This window comes from Astyanax mexicanus, chromosome 18 (genome assembly GCF_023375975.1).
Source record: "Astyanax mexicanus isolate ESR-SI-001 chromosome 18, AstMex3_surface, whole genome shotgun sequence".
Taxonomy (NCBI): Eukaryota; Metazoa; Chordata; class Actinopteri; order Characiformes; family Acestrorhamphidae; genus Astyanax; species Astyanax mexicanus.
Window position 1 is genome coordinate 6286613 of NC_064425.1, and position 17850 is coordinate 6304462.

The 17850-nt window shown below is 37.4% G+C and overlaps 1 protein-coding gene across 1 annotated transcript in view; it reads right to left on the reverse strand.

Annotated features, from left to right (window-relative positions):
- Nucleotides 1–3933: 3933 nt before the first annotated feature.
- The window catches only part of snx19b (sorting nexin 19b), a 49950-nt gene continuing 36033 nt past the window's right edge, over nucleotides 3934–17850 (reverse strand). The window contains exons 10-12 of the mRNA XM_007231036.4: nucleotides 12895–13079; nucleotides 11353–11440; nucleotides 3934–7464 (exon numbers count right to left, since the gene is read on the reverse strand). Of these exons, the coding sequence (XP_007231098.3) occupies nucleotides 7341–7464; nucleotides 11353–11440; nucleotides 12895–13079 (397 nt within the window). The 3' untranslated portion in view covers nucleotides 3934–7340. The remainder of the gene's footprint in view (nucleotides 7465–11352; nucleotides 11441–12894; nucleotides 13080–17850) is intronic.

A 17850-nucleotide genomic window follows, 5' to 3' on the forward strand; every position in this document is an offset into this window, starting at 1 on the left:
ATAAAGTTTGACCCCAACTTCTGCTGTAATCTGTAAACCCGCCCAATGTGCAGATTATTTTGGAAGCAGTTCAGTTTGTGGTGAAAAGGTGATCTGGTCTCGATCCGACACAGCTAAAATATGCTGCTTTTTAATGGAGCTAAAATGCTGATAAGGCACAGTTTAATCCAACATATTAGGCAGATAATATACTGCTATTAAAAAACGCTGTCTCTGCTGCTCCATGCTGTTTATACGTGCAGTATGTGCTGCATGTCCCATTGAAAACACAAAATGATCAGTGATGGTTTGAATAGACATGTCATCTGCTAGCATTGGTCCACTGTGTTATATCAAGCACTTCCCTCTGCTGACAACTTTTTTTTTTTAGAGATGTGGATTTCATTTTCCAGCAGGACTTGGCACACTGCTCACACTGCCCAACAAATCCCAATTAGTCTTATATAATATTCTAATTTTCTGATTAGACACTGATTTTTGGATTTTCATTGTCTGTAAACCAGTGTCAACAATAAAAGAAATAAACGCTTAAAAAATCACTCTGTGTTTAATACATCTATATAATATATGAGTTTCACATTTTAAACTGAATTACTGAAATAAAGTAACTTTTCAACGATATTCTGATTTTCTGATATATATTTTTTTAAAGACTGAGAAAACCTTTGCTAGAAATAAGATCCTGTTTAAACCTGGTCACTTTATGCATCTTGAGTATTATATGATTATAGAATTATATCCGGATAAGCTAATTCATATAAAAATTTAAAACACATACAAATCTGATCATGCAAACCAATATTGATACAATTATAATTATTATTATTTTTTTTCCTTAAAGCAGCCACTGCTCTCGAGACCCCTTTATCTGGTTGTAGCATCCTGATCCACCGCAAACATTTCTAGGAATTCTCTGTGGCTCTGTCCCTGCAATCTACCGCAGCTACTCTATCTTCCGCAGCAGAACCAGCGACAGAACATGCTCACATCTGCTGTTGTCCTCTAGGGTGAGATTTGCTGCAGGCATGGATCAAAGTCTGGGATCAGGACGAAACACTTGATTATGAATCACAGCCCAGATGCACAACACTGATGTTTTCACAAGCTGGCTTTAGCAGAGCCAGGAGGAGGATCATTTGAACACTCAGATCCACCTGTTTGCATGTCTTGGGTTGAGGAAACTGCGGAAGAAAAATGTAAGGAAATTCTTTATTTTGTGAATATATATAATATATATAATGTATATTTAAATACAATGAACACTTTCCTGCATGTTTTTTAATTATTCTTGTATGAATGTATGCTTTGAAACATATTTTATATGTTTTTATTTAGGTTGTGATCTGAAATGATATGAAACAGTGAGACAACTCCAAATATTAAAACATTAAGAATATTTACAATAGCCTTTGTGTGAAAACTGATTAAAGCATAAATCCTTCCTGCAAACGTCAAGCTGGAAAATGTTAGTAGGCAACATGTTTCTATTAATTGCCCAGCTTTTTTGTGTGTTAAAATTGTGTTTTGAGACACTCCTGAAGGACATATGTTTCACATACATGTAGACTGACACTGTAGATTAATATTATAGGATTTCACACAAATATGACTTATCATTTGGCATTTTTAATGAAAGTTGTCCTGTCCAGTTAACCAGAATTGCATGTAGTGTGTAGTTAGCAGTGTGCTGACCCCAAAGTAGCAATTACGGTATTTTTCGGACTATTAGGCGCACTAAAAATCGCACTATATATAGGAGCAGTAAAGTCACTCCGCTGATGAACAGTGTTAGACAGGAGTTTCAGTGAAGTATCTACAGCAATAAGGCTGGGAGTTGCAGCATTAGCATTAGCTGCTAACTTCAGAGCTAGCTTTTTCAACTTTGAGGTGAATATATCAGACTGTAGTATGCATTTTTACCATGCTACAACAAGGTACATGGGACAAACCGCTAGCTGTTAGCACCCTGGGTTCCTCAGTCTACCACTATCAGGCAACATTTACTAGCGCTAACCAGAGCTGGCTAAGCACTTGCTAACCATGGCTAGCGCTCACCCTTGGACAAAATACTGGAACTCTAAGCTTACTGTAAATAAACAGAAGCACTTTTCTCACCCAAATAAACAGTTTTCAGGAGAGAAATATGTGTAGATTAACTTCCAGCACTCGTTAAATTACAGTTTTGTTTACTAAGGCACTTGGCGACACCCTTGTTCACTTCAAGTATGCATTCTTACTAGTATCACTTAATGTGCCTTATAATCCTGTGTACTTTATACATGAAAACAGACCAGAAAATAGATGTTCATTGATAGTGCTCCTTAAAATCTGGTGTGCTATATGGTCCAAAAAAAAAAAAAAATACAGTATGTTGCCAATACCAATCTAAATGACTCTTTGTATACAGTTGAGAAATGCAGCCAGCCTCCTGTGTCATTTGTGGACGCAACTGATGTATCCTTCGCAGCTCCCTGTTACCCAAAATGAACTGTGCACATTTAACACAAAGGAAAAAAGAAAAACAGCATTATGAAAATTGAGCAAAATTGTGGAAAAAGAAGCCTCTGAGCAGATGTTTTTGTATAATTATAATTTAATTGTGTGAAGAAACAAAGAAGCAGAAGAATTTCAGGCCACAATGGCACCACATAACATTTGTGCATGTTGTCACACGAAGCTCTGTTAAGCCCTATCTGGAGGGGATTAGTTTCTCAGGGGGTCCTGGGATAATTTTCCCTTTTTTGGGGGGTCCGCTGTGATTTTATTCCCGTCCGGAACGACCATGTACATGTTTTCTCATACGTTCTTAAAGAAATTTACAGGGTGAATTATCTACTGTGGTCCTTCAGTTATTTTAGTTCTGTCCGGACGCACATCTGTGAGTTTCGTCACCTTGCGTTGAATAAAATAGCTATTTGTCCACTTACACACACTGTAATTACACTTTAAGTGGGCGTGCGCTTCTACGGAGATCCACGTAAAAACACAACAGTGAGTGGAAATGGAGGAGCTACTGAACATGATGTCATGTGAATCAGAAAAAAAGCCAAAAAACTCACTGGTCCTCCTGTTTTTTTTTCAGTTGTAGTCCGGATTCAGTAGTTTTTATTACTGAGTAGAAGTGTGAAAAGTTTTTTTTACAGACGTCCCCCTGAGGAATTAATCCATCCAGATTAGTCTTCCAGGGCTTTAGACTGTTTTTAAGGTGTAATCAACAGACTACTTGAGTAAGAATCTTTTTAAAACAGTCCAAACTACCAATGACCTGTTCTACCTCGACTGCGGTCTAGACATTAAAACACAGAAAGGGTACCACCTTAAAATAAGACTACCTTTATAAAGGGTTTATAAATGGTTTACAATTAGTTTATTAATGTTACTAATTAGGTTGTAAATGCCTTAAAAATCATTAATAATCAGTTATAACACATATGTTCAAAGGGCAACAGTATAGATGGCTGTGGGTTCACTACTTTGCAAACAACAGGTCATTGTTGCCCTTTCTACGTATGTGTTTATAACTGATTATTAATGATTTTTAAGTCATTTACAACCTAATTAGTAACCAATAATTACCTAATTGTAAACCATTTATAAACCCTTTATAAAGGTAGTCTTATTTTAAAGTGGTACCCAGAAACTGTTCTTCTTATAACCCGTCAATAAAGCATCAGAATGATTCTGAAGCTGCTATTTTTCTAAGGTAAAATGATACATAGTGTTGCTTTAACATCTGTCCAGTTCTAATAGGATTCTGATTCGAAGTGAAGGGCAGAAAATGTTCAGCATGTGCAGTTCAGCACATTACCTTTTTCCACAGGTACATAAATCAATACGGCCGCTACGTGCTGCAGGAAGCTGTGATCATTTCTGCAGAGTTCTGGATGCTGAGCGCTCACATTTGTTCAAGAAGTAAGCATGTTACAACATCCATTCAAGCAGCAGCTCCAATGTATTTCAAGGCAGTAACTTTTTAACAACAGCATAAATCACAAAATAATTCCTCCAACATGTTTACAAACAGTGCAACGATCGAGGCATAGAAATATATATCTACACATAAAACTGACCCTTAACAGCAAACCGCCATTAAGGTTGTGCTGCCATTAAAACCCGTACAGATCAACAACTAGCGCTTTACACACTGTGCAGAACATTACAATTACAGGAGCAATTTTGCAGGGAAAGCATTCAAACAATAGTAAAAACAGCAATACTGAAACACACTGAACCAGAGCAGGTGAACATGCCAGTACATAAGAACAGACAGTTCTGGAAAGTTATTTCTATTGAACATCATTTAATAAATTAGGCTTTTTTTTTTTAGAGCTTTATGGCCACAGTTTAATCTTGTTTAGACACTAACACACACACACACACACACACACACACACACACATATCCACATATATGGTAAGGCAGTTAAGACATCTAGTATTGTAGTTATAGGCAACAGGACATAAATAATTTAATCCACTATTTACATTTACATATTATTATTATAAGTTAAGACACACACAAAAGAACTGATGGAATTTGACCATACCTGCCAGTTTAATAGGAACAAGTTAAAAACTTTTTCCTCACAGGTGCACTTACTTCTATATTATCATTACTTACTCTATCCCTGTGTGTTGCTGGAAAATCTGAATATCATCATTAAAAGTTAATTTGTTTCAGTAATTTAGTTTAAAAACTAAAATGTGAAACTCATATATTATATAGATGTATTACACCCAGAATGATCTGTTTTAGGTGTTTATTTCTTTTATTGTTGATGATTATTATGGCTTACAGACAATGAAAACCCAATAATCAGTGTCTCCGAATATTAGAATATGTGGGCAGTGTGCCAAATCCTGCTGGAAAATGAAATCCACATCTGCTGGTGTTGATCCACTGTGTATTATTATCAAGTCTAAAGTCAGTGCAGTTCTGTTTTCCCACAAAATCTTACAGCACTTCATGCTTCCCTCTGCTACTGACAACTTTTATAGAGATGTGGATTTCATTTTCCAGCAGGACTTGGCACACTGCCCACACTGCCAAAAGTACCAATTGGTCTTAAGATAATGATTTTTGTTTTTTTTTTATTAGCTGTAAGCCATAATCATCATCAACAATAAAAGAGGCAAACGCTTAAAGTAGAGCACTCTGTGTGTAATACATTTTTATAATATAGGAGTTTTACATTTTGAACTAAATTACTGAAATAAAGTAGCTTTTAAATGATATTCAATTTTTTTGAGATGCACTAGTATACAGGCTTGAGCAATGTATGTCAGAAATGTCAGAATTTATGTTAAAACATTAAAATATTTAATCTGTATGATCTTTACTTTACTGAGAATTGTTTTTTTTTTTTTTTTTACACCTGCACTTTTTTGCAATTTGGCTAAATCAGACAGTGGTTGTGATGCATTGTGGTGCACTTACATTTCTCCATGTGTAAAAACAATCCAAACCAAACCAAGGTGAAAACACACAAGTTTGCAAATTTGTTAACTGATTCAGACTAACTATAATCGTGAACATTTCCCAAATGAATCTGAACCATGTGACAAAAAAAAAGTTATTAACCCAATGTGACTGTGCATTCCTAATACCTGATAACACTTCTGTGTTAACCTTTATGTTTCCATACCACTTAAAGCCATTATGACACAAATGTCCATCCAAATAATATCTATGAACAGGCTAGATTACATAAGACTGTGACTAATCAACCGGGCAGTAATAGATGTGCAACAATATATGAAACTCACAAATGGTGTTTCTGAGAAAACTACAACTGAATATATAATATACAGCTCTGGAAAAAAATAAGAGACTACTTAAACATGCTAAGTTTCTTTGATTTTACCAAATTGAAAACCTCTGCAATTTAATCAAGAGGAAGATGGATGATCACAAGCCCTCGAAGCAAACTCAACTGCTTGAATTTGGCATTCAAAAGTTATCCAAAAGCAGTGTGTAAGACTGGTGGAGGAGAACATGATGACAAGATGCATGAAAACTGTGATTAAAAAACAGGGCTATTCCACCAAATATTAATTTTCAAATAAATGCTATAAATGACAATATTTGGAATCTGAGAGAAATGTTGTTCGTAGTTTATAGAATAAAACAACAATGTTTCTTTTACTCAAACATAAACCTATAAATAGCAAAATCAGAGAAACTGATTCAGAAACTGAAGTGCTCTCTTAATTTTATCCAGAGCTGTATATTAAAGGTAGATGATCCTAATAAACTTATAAATAAACTTGGGATATATTTAAAATTATACTTATATGGTGTGAAGAATGATGTTTAATCCATTAAAATTAAAACTCAACCATTAAGACAATCTGTGTTAAGACAATTTGCTCTCTTCTGTGAGCTTTTCCATCTGAGTCATCCTGGATATAACCTTTCCTTCAAGGCTGATGTTAAAGGCCAACATTACAAAAGTGCCTCAGCTCTACATAACAAGCCGTGCACACACACACACACACACACACACACACACAGAGATTAAGTTGTAAAGACTTTGAAACATAGCTGAAAGCCCATAAAGCACGTACAGTCTCAGCATGACACCAGAAACACGTGCCACACGTGTTAACAGCTGATTAACACACAGTTAAGCAGGATGGAAAAGTCTGGATGGAAAGAATACTCCTTCTCCTCCGTCGATACAGGACAGAGAGATAAGACAGGAATAGAATAGGCTGAGGGCTAGTAGAGGAGTGCAGAGGAAGGCTCAAAGCAAGACTGGAATCAAGTGCTTCACAGTGCGGCGGCCCTGAAAGCAAAGGGCACGATAAGGGAATCAAGTGGCCGGTAAACTCAGAGCCGACTGGGAAAGGCCAGCAACAAAGCCAGAAATAAGATAGGAGAACAGCGCTGGAAGAACCCTCAGCCGATTTCCAGTCCGCTCCAGCGTTATCGAGTCTGAGATGGCATTTCAGGGACGGAGCGCGGCCGTGTTAAGTCCATCTGTAAAAGGTTTGCCTGAAAGCTGGAGCAGGAAGAAGGTGGATAAGAGCTCGCGAAGGCGACGGAGAATCCGCTAATTTGGATCCGGTACACGGGGGTGTTTTGGAGATCAGGCTCGGGCTGATAGAACACAAAACAGGTGGCCAGTAATCAGAGCTCGGCCGGATGCATGCATGTGTGTTTCAGACCCAAAAACGTAAGAGAGCTAAATCAGAGCCAGACCCTAAAACCCTCCACAGACCCTTTCGAGACCTTTCCAGTCTGACCACTGTATTCTGTATTCAACAACAAGTGAAGTGTGTGTGATGTGTGTTTGTGCAAACGCATGTGCCTGCAGGGGCTGATGCCTTCCAGAGCTCCTATGGTGGCAGTTTCTCTGCATTTTTGGACAGGCTGTGGAGCAGGGTCTTCTGAAAGTCCTCGTCTGACGCCTCGGGGATGAGGAACTCGATCAGCAGCTCCCACACGCAGTACACCAGATGCCTGCACACAATCACAGTCATGAGTCAGACACACTGGTGACCAAACAAACACACACATAATAACATATGCACATAATGCACTGTATTTTGGTGCTGTCACGCAAAAACTTTGCATCTCCAAAAACCTATTTAACAGGGGGGAGAAAATGTATATATTTTTTCCAATTCAATTAATTTTGCTGCATTTTTGCATCACTACATTTTGACACAATGTAAAGAACAAATGCCAGATAAAAAAAAAAACAAAAAAAAAAACATTTCAATAGGAAAACCTAGGTTTTTGCAGAACAGCAACAACTTGCTCTAAATACCTGCTATAATCAGAACACAGATTTTGCAAACCAAAATACCAGATCAGTGAATTTAGCACCAATAATGTTTATTTTAAAAGCTTTAAAACAGTGGTTCCCAACCTTTTTCTTCAGGGACCCATATTTTTACCATTGTAAGCTTTGGTGACCCAACATAAACCCCCCCCCCCCAAATGTAAAAGATGTAAGTGTATAATTGGGTTGGGGTGGGGGGGGGGTTTAGAAATGACAAATAAAAACTGAAAAAAAGGAAAAATTGATACATAAAACATAAGGAATTTTTATCTTATGAAGAAAAAAATAATTAGATCAATAAAATAATACAACTATTTAAAATGAATAAAAAATAATTTATATAAAATAAAAACAAACAAACAAACAAAAAAAAAGAATATCAGTTTCAGTTTCAGTTTCAAATCAGTAAAACAGATCACCAAAACCTCAACCTGTCCAAATATTGGACAATAATTGATTAACTTTACAGGCCCTCACTCATTTTCATTTATTTAACTAAACTGAGTTTTATATTCTTATATTATTATATTATTATATTCAGCCTCGCGCTGAATTCAGCTCCGCGCTGCCGGAGAGAGCGCCCGCGCGCGCCAGAGAGAGAGAGAGAGAGACAGAGAGAGCGCAGCGCAGCGCGGCGAATTTTGCTTACCCTAGACTATATATAGTATTAATATTAAACCCCTTAAAATCAAGAGGGCTTCGCGACCCATCGTGGATCTTTGGCGACCCATAGGTTGGGTCGCGACCCATAGGTTGGGAACCACTGCTTTAAAACACCATATAACAATTTATACATTTCTCCAGTTCTGAAAAGCTACACATACAGTACATTAGGGGTGAGCGATATGGCCCTAAAATAATATCACGATATTTCATGGTATTATCACGATAACGATACTCTTGGTGATATGACAAAAAAATAAAAAATACACTGCTGCAACAAAACAAAACTTACATTTTATTATTGTATAAGATATGATATTGCACACCTCTAACTGAGATATAAAAAAAAAATCCAGAATTTTAGCATATATTTGTAACAGAAGTCAATGATTCAGAATGCAATGATACTACTAATAATAAAGCACTCCAGATATCTCCATAAATCCAAAGTAAAATAAGTGATACTGGTCTCTAGTAGATATTTAATAGGAAGTGAGACATGAATGTGATTTTTTTCTTTTGCTTAAAACAGCAAAAAAGTAGTACCCTAATGTGATAATTAGGGGTGGGTATTATGGAACGATATTTCAGGGAATAATATCGTTCACGATATTCAAAAATGTTGGCGATTTGGAACACCCCTACTGTACATCATTGTGTTTTAAGATCGCGGCTGCCAGATTTATTTGATTTCTTAAGAGGGCGGGGCTGCATTTAACACAAAGCAACCCAGCATGCACCACGGCATGTGGCGACTCTCTACATTAAAATGAATAGGATGCGTCAAGGCTTAAGTGCTAGTGGACAAATACCATGAGGGAACTGAGTTTGGCATCAGCATCCAGAGTCTGAGAGAGCTCTCTCTGGGTGGGTAGATGGCTCTGTCTCTTCCCTCATCACTGTTAGTGTGAAGTTGGTCAGCACAGGCGCCTTTTAGCTGATGTATCAGAGCTGGGAAGTCACACCTTGCTGTGTAGAGATGCTGTATAAATGGTAGTTTGAAAAGTGTTGGACCCTCTTGTGTTGGGGGCATGTGAAATTGGGTAGATAATAGTGTAAAATAAGAAAAAATTCAATTTATACTTTAACCTCTATTTATCCCATGTAACTATATGGGCAGTTATTATGGGATGTTATTACTGATTCTGGGCCTTTTGGCAGCTGTCTGACCTAAAGGTTAGAGAAGTTTGAATCCCTTAAACAGCAGAAACAGCACTTTCTATTCCCATACAATATAAGACTGAGGTACCTTGAGTACCTTAAATAAGTCACCTAACATTCAAAAGGCTCCTCGGACAATGAGGTGGCTGCCCAGCACTGTGTGTGTGTTTTCTTACTGCCTTAATCAGTATAGTCTGGAATTTTAAAGACGCACTTAAAGAACATGCATTTCTGGACAAGCTGAGAGATGCAGAACAGACACTGAATGTGGAAGAAGCACGTACACTGAAAGCCCGGATAAGTTGAATTCACTTGAAGAAATTTGAGGAAACCAGTTGCCTTTAAAAAGTTAAATAATGGGTAATGAAAACTTAAGTTAGCATAACTTAGAACATCAAGTTATTACAACTAAAGGGGAAGTTGATTGAACTTTTTTATTTTTGTTATACTGCAAGACCGGATAAGTTGAGTTTACTTAACCTTTTTTTTTTTTTTTTAATTTTATTTCTAATTTTTCCCATTTTCTCCCCAATTTACACGGCCAATTACCCAACCCATTCATTAGGACTCCCCATATCACTAGTGATACCTCAACACACCAGGAGGGTGAAGACTAACACATGTTTCCTCCGATACATGTGAAGTCAGCCACCGCTTCTTTTCGAGCTGCTGCTGATGCAGCATTACCGAGCAGCATCACAGCGCGCTCGGAGGAAAGCACAGCGACTCGGCTCTGGTACATCAGCTCACAGACGCCCTGTGCTGCAGACATTACCCTAGGAGTGATGTGGGGAGAGAGCGCCATCTACCCACCCAGAGGGAGCAGGGCCAATTTTGCTCCCTCTAACGCCGGCAGCTTGATGGCAAAGCTGCATGAGCTGGGGTTCGAACCGGCGACCTCCTGCTCATAGTGGCAGCGCTTTAGACCGCTAGACCACTCGGCGCCCCCTTAACCTTTTTTTAAGGCAGCCGGTTTGCTCAAATGTTTTAAGCAAGGGGGAATGAAAACTTGAGTTAGCATCAATACAACTAAATGTGAAGTTGATTTATTTCTGAGGTAGCCCAGGTTGAATCACTACACACTGATGGTGAGTGACACACCCAGTATGCAAACAGATTGTGACAGAAGCCAATGGAAAAGAAGTTGTTAATGGCAACAGACTAAACTCAGTTATAAGTTGGTTCAACTCAAAGATCTCAGTTTGAATGTTTATGTGCCCACAAATGTTCAACTAACTCAAAATAGTTGAGTATTGTTTAGAAATATTCAATTTTATGTAAAACAGACTTAATTATTTGAGTTCAAGCAACTTCTGGGATTACAGTGTAGACTGAGGTGGGAGAGTAATATAACATGATTTAACATAAATAAGGCTTGGGTTATTAATAATTGTGCCATTCTCACAAGCATTATAGCTTATTTACAGAGAAGCACTACAGTTTTATATACAACATATTATAAATGGAGACTCACACTTAAAGATTGCTCCCTCAAATCAGCCAAGAAGGCTCTACAATTATTTTTAAGTTAAAGATAAGTTTAAAGGTTTAATAAAGAATCTTTTTCTACACCACTTTTGCTTTGTATGCAGAATGATTTCATTCTGTAAAAGCAGGATTTGTTAAAGAATAAAAACAGTCTGCATCTTACATAATAAAGCTGATTGCAGTATTGATTGTTCCATCTGTGTGTGTGTGTGTGTGTGTGTGTGTCTGTGTGTGTGTGTTCTGAGGCAGACCTGTTTATGATAGGATCCTGGATAGAGTCCAGCACCGTCTGCCAAGAGAGCTTGTACTTCTCAGAGCCCAGCATATCTGAGAGCAGATCTGTAAACACAGCGGAGAGCACTGTCACACGCTCGTGCAGTAGATTTAGAAGTGCTGAGTGAAGCAGGCAAACTGTTTTAACACGCTGTTGAAGACGGAGACAGTGTTATTGCATATTCACAAACCGGTGACTCAGGCGTTCTCTATGTAGTGAAACACATATGAGATCATTTTGTTCAAATATTTCACCATTCAGTTCTTTGTAGTTCCCATCCAGTACCTAGTATTGGGGATGCACTGAATATTTGGCAACCAAATGTATTACCAAAAATAGCTTTGACTAAATACTAATTTATTTAAAGCCACCCTGTAGTTTTTGCCCATAGTCAGCAGTGTTGGATGCCAATATACTACCTCTACTCAAAGTATACCCTTAGCATTTGTTTATTTAACAAAATACTGTCTGCCTTTCTCTACGTGAATTCTAGTCACTTGAGTAGCACTGCTGAGGTACAATTATTTAAAATTATTAAATCAGCACTGAAGTGAAGTTTTTGGAACAGCAATGCTGATTTAAAATTATAAAAAGAATAGCACGGCGGAATTAAATTTAAGATTAGAATAGCAATGCTGAGGTACATTTGTGATTAGAATAGCACTGCCATGTGCCACTGACGATTAGAAGTTACCAGAATAGCAATGCTGTTGTAAATTTGATTGATTAAAATAGCACTGCACAGTTAAACCTATGATTAAATCAGCAGTACTAAGGTCTATTTGTGATTAGAATAGCCATGCTGAGGTAAGTTTACAAAAGAATGGAGTAAAGAATGAAGTAACTGTAACTTGTAACTTGAGTAGCAGTGCTGAGATAAATCTATGTTTAAAGTAGCTCTACTGATGTAACTGTATTACTAAAACTGCACTATTTTCAAGGATTTAAGGATTCAAGGGGACTTTATTGTCATTCGCATCACATGTTGTACATGAGGTGGAAGGAACTGTGATCTTACGATCCAGTTTACACCCAAGAGCTGTTGTTAACAAAGATAATAAAGATAAAATAAGATAACTATATAAAGGAATGCAATAAAAATTGAGTTAAACAAATAGATAAAGATAAATACACAAAAAAAAAATAGGGAGAGTAGGCAGCTAGCAGCAACACAGTCCTGAGTGCAAGTTTTGCTATAGCAGCATGATAATGTGAATTAAGAGCAGTACAAGATAAAGTGTCTCAGTGCGGTTTAAGGTGACAGTGTTTGTAAACAGTAATTTAAAAGCACAATATATTGTGCTTTGTTAGTATGTCTGTTGGGATATTAAAATATTAATGTTTAACCTTTTATTTATTTTTTATTTTTTTAAAGCATAGCAAAAATAAAAAGTTTGTATTTAAAGTTAATTTATATATAATTTGAAGGGTAAAACATTTGCACAGATTATAAAAGGTGTTAATATTTTACTTATAATTTTTCATTAAGAAGAAACATGAAAAAAAAAAGAAACACTACCTGGCACCAGCTTCATCAAGCACTGCAGACACTGCTGCTTGGTTCCATCTCTCTGCTGCTGGCTGCGCTGAGGCCGTGGCTGGGTGGGCAGGCACCCCCCCGGCCACACAGCGTCCTGCAGCACCTGCAGGTAGGTCACCCAGTACTGTGTACAGGTCAGATTAGCCACGCCGACCTCCAGCCACCTGCACACACACACACACACACACACACACACACAAAAGACCACACAGTTAAACACAATGTCAGAAACTCACAAAGGGCTCAATCCGCACCCACACGGCATCGTAACTGTCACTGAGAGTCAGCGTCCGACTCACAAATCTTCACAGTTCCTGCAGAAGACATTTACGGTGAAATATCTCCATAGCGCAGTCTGGAAATACACATAAGCGGCTGTAAACATGACAACACGCTCGCTCTTTCAGAGACAATAAAGACCACTGGCCTGGATTTCTGGAAGGGTCTGTGACAGTAACGTGTCTTCCTGAATCTGTCTCAGACAGAGGTGAGCAGATTTACTGATTGGGAACAGAGAGTGCACAACACATTATAAAATAACAGAAATACACAGACAAACAAATCCACCCCAGGAGGAGAAGGACAGGAAGGGCTGTGGAAACAGAACTGACTGAAGCACGTTCTTCGTTCTGGGATCCTTCATGATGGTTCTCCAACATGCACCGGATATATATCAGGACAGTGTTTTTATAGTGAAGAATAAAACATGTCTGCTTCCTCACAAGATGGACAATAACATATCACCGTGAGTTTTGTCCAAACAGTTTAATCAAGCTTGGGGCCTCAGTGAAAGTCCTACAAAACATTGTATTGCATTAGCTTGAAGCTAGCTTATTAGTTAGCTTTAGTTTAGAAGGTCAGCTTAGGGTTAGGGACCCAGTTTTAGGGTGTTCACACACTAGGCATAGTTTGTTTGAATTGTGCTAGAGAATGGTTCTGCCTCCTCCCCACTCCCTGTCTGGCCTGCACTCACACTGCGTTTAAACAATCCGTGCCCATGCACACTTACATCACTCAGTGGGCTCAGTGGGATTGCTGGTGTTGCTTCGAATTCAGCATCCCCGCCATGAAAAGCACCCTCTCTCGGGAGTGCATCTTCTTGATAAAAGCGGAGATAATCTACTTAGATAAACTTACTTAGAAAAACAAGCCAAAAGTCACGGTTATCTCAGTCACTGTTATATACATAGTGACAGAGGGGGTGAGGGGGCGAGAGGGGGTGATTTTCCAGTAGGGGTGGGCCATATCGCATTGTACACGGTAATATCGGCAAAATTTTTCAATACCGCAAATAAGGGGTCACTAATAGGCGGACCGCGGCCCGGGTCCGGACCCAGACGTTGTCCAATGCGGACCCAAACCAATAAACTATTGAGAAGGATTTCATTCTGACTATGCTCATTTAAAGCGGCGGAATGTTTCTTGTCTTTACGGTAAACATGCTTTGTGGCGCAGTAAACTCAGAGCAATCACGTTTGCTGTAAGATCACCAAAGCTCTCCTCTGCCAATCAGATCTGTGCAGACCGCTGCCCCAGCTAGTGAATTGGGACGCGGCCGGGAAAAAATGCCTTAATAAAGAGATTTTTTCATCACAGTTCAAACAACCTAACGGGTCAGATGTTTTAAATATATATATATATATATATATATATATAGTATAGTATAGTATACGGGATATAGCATTGAATCATAACTCAGGTTAAAATGGCACGGTCCGGACCTTGGACTGACGAAATTTTATCCAACTGGACCATACTAATTTCTAATTAAATACCCCTGCCGTAAATGATACTAAACCCTGAAATATGGTGCCATATCACCCACCCCTAATTATCACATCAGGGTACTACTTTTCTGCTGTTTTTAGCAAAAGAAAAAATCACACTGTTCTCAGTTCCCATTATATATCTACTAGAGACAGATTAGATCTATCCTGAATATATGGAGATATTTGTAGTGCATTATTATTATTATTATCATGACATTCTGGATCATTGACTTCTGTTACAAATCTGATCAAATTCTTGTTTTTTTTTTTTTTTTAAATCTCAGTTAAGTTAAGGGTGTGCCATATCATATCGTATGCAAAAAAAAAATAATATTCATTTTGGTTGAGTAGTGTATTCTTGAAATCATTTTTTAAATTCAGTATTTCGTCATATCGACAAAAGTATCGTTATCGTGAAAATAACATGAAATATCGTGATATTATTTTAGGCATATCGCCCACCCCTATTTTCCGGCACGGTTCTGAGCGATCACACTAGTCAATCGAGCCGTGCTTTGGCAAGTAACCATGCCTGGGCAAAGCTCAGATTGCCTAGTGTGAGTACACCTTTAATTTAGAAGGTCAGCTTAGGGCTAGCGACCCATATATATATATATATATATATATATATATATATATATATATATATATATATATATATATATATATATATTTTTTTTTTATATATAGTGAGGAAAACAAGTATTTGACCTTCTGACTTTGCAAGTTCTCCCACTTAGAAATCATGGAGAAATCATTTTCATCTTAGGTGCATGTCCACTGTGAGAGGCATAATATAAAAAAAAAAAATCCGGAAACCATGATGTATGATTGTTTTATATAATTTCATTGTGAACAATACTTATTTTCCGCACTGTATATAAAAGTCCCCATTTTATAGATTTGTAGAATACTGCTAAATTCTGAGTCTCTTATTTCAATGTAGTAATAAAAACAGAATCTGTGCAAATATAAAGTAGTCGTACTTATCTCTTAGGTGGCAACATGTAAATATGATGTGATTTCACAAATATGCAAATTAGCTTTTTTTTTTTTTATTTAGCGACAATTCACATTTTCTTTCAAGATGGCCCTAGCTCCTCTCAGATTATAAGAAGACAAAACTTGGTGGGTAGTTTGTAACCAGTAGGATTGATCCTATCTGTGTGTATTGAGCATTTGGTAGCACTTTAAAATAAGACTACCTTTATAAAGGGTTTATAAATGGTTTACAATTAGTTTATAAATTGTGACTAATTAGGTTATAAATGCCTTAAAAATGATTAATAATCAGTTATAACACGTATGTAGAAAGGGCAGCAGTATAGATGGCTGTGGGTTCACTATGTGGCAAACAACAGGTCATTGTTGCCCTTTCTACGTATGTGTTATAACTGATTATTAATGATTTTTAAGGCATTTACAACCTAATTAGTAACCATTAATAAACTAATTGTAAACCATTTCTAAACCTTTTATAAAGGTAGTCTTATTTTAAAGTGGTACCGAGCATTTAACATTGACTTTAAACATTCTGTGGTTGTCATGGTGAATAATAAAGCTGTATTTAAAACAACAGTCTGATTTTTTTTTTTTTTCCATTTCATTAAAAGATCTGTGCCAAAGATGACACTTATCCCTGTCTGTCGTTTGTGATCACGTTCCATCAGTAATGTATTGTTTACAGGACAATAATCTGACCTGTTCAGAGTACATTTAACACCAGATAATTCTCTAAATATCTCATTATGATCTCCATATTTAAAAACATCTAAACTTATCAGTACAGCTCTTCAGAAAGCAATCACCTAATCCAATCCAGGATATAAATAGGGTCGGCCGGTGCTGATGATGAGCACTGTAAAGTCTTGTGCTGTGACTGACTCAAGACCTTAACGGTTCTGAGGTAAGGTGATGGAACGGGGAGCAGTGGTGATCAACAGTAGTACATTTTATTCCACTAATGGTATTACTGCAGTTTATAAAGTGCAGCTCATTTGGACTGGCAGGGTTTTTGAGAAGGAACACAAGACATTAGTGTGGAATGCATTGCTTAAAGCAAGAGTAGTGGAAAAAAGGGCTACTATGGACAGAACCGAGCCAGCGAGGCTTAAACAGGCCTTTTCAGATGCTAATGGAGGTCTTGATTTCTTCTGACACTCCAAAAACATAAACATGATAAGTATATTCCATTTGGAGCCTTGCCTAATTGGCTTCTAAATTTCTATTGGAAAAAATGACACTGCTGGAGCAGTCATTTGGGTGGGCACTGCGACTGGAATGCTGGCTTAATTTAGAGCGGCAAAAACAACAAAGTCATTGTCTCTGGGATTTCATACCGAATCCAACTCTAACAGACAACAGCAAATCCTACCCTTCGCCCATTCGTTTCTCGTTAGTCAACGGCTATTTTCAGATTATGCCCTACCCTGACTGAGAGTGACAGCACTGTAGTATTCAAAAGACCCAACTAAAAACTTCATATTTTATTTCTTATTCCAAAACATAAAAAGCTGCATCATTCTTTACAATGTCTTGACAATTTACAAAAATAGAATATCACTGAGAAGTTACTTTGCATCAGTAGTTCAGTTCAAAATGTCAAACTCAAATATAATATAGATGTATTACATACAGAGTGATCTATTTTAAGCGTTTGTTTCTTTTATTATTGGTGATTATGACCCAATTAACCCAAAAATCTGTGTCTCAGAAAATTTTAATATTATAGAAGACCAATTGGTACTTATGGCAGTGTCCTGCTGGAAAATGAAATCCTTTAGACTTTAGACTTGATAATAAACCCAGTGGATCAACACCAGCAGATCACATGTCTCTCCAAACCATCACTGATCATCTGTAAATTTTACATTTCATTTAAAGTAAATCAAGGAAGCAGAGTCATTTTCAAACTAAATTTCTTATTAATAATAAGTGTGTTATAATACTGTAAAGTCATCATCACATTTTTTTCAAGGTGACATCAGTGTGTAAATCAAGTAGATACTCCCATCTCCCATCATTTATGCTGAGTTTTCTCATCCCGTACCAATCGATTATCTATTTTCATGATGTCTGTAGTAAAAAATATGTAACCCCACCTCCCCATGTAAAACTAATTCCATTTATATAGGGACTTAAATACTGTAGGTACAAAGTCTGTCTG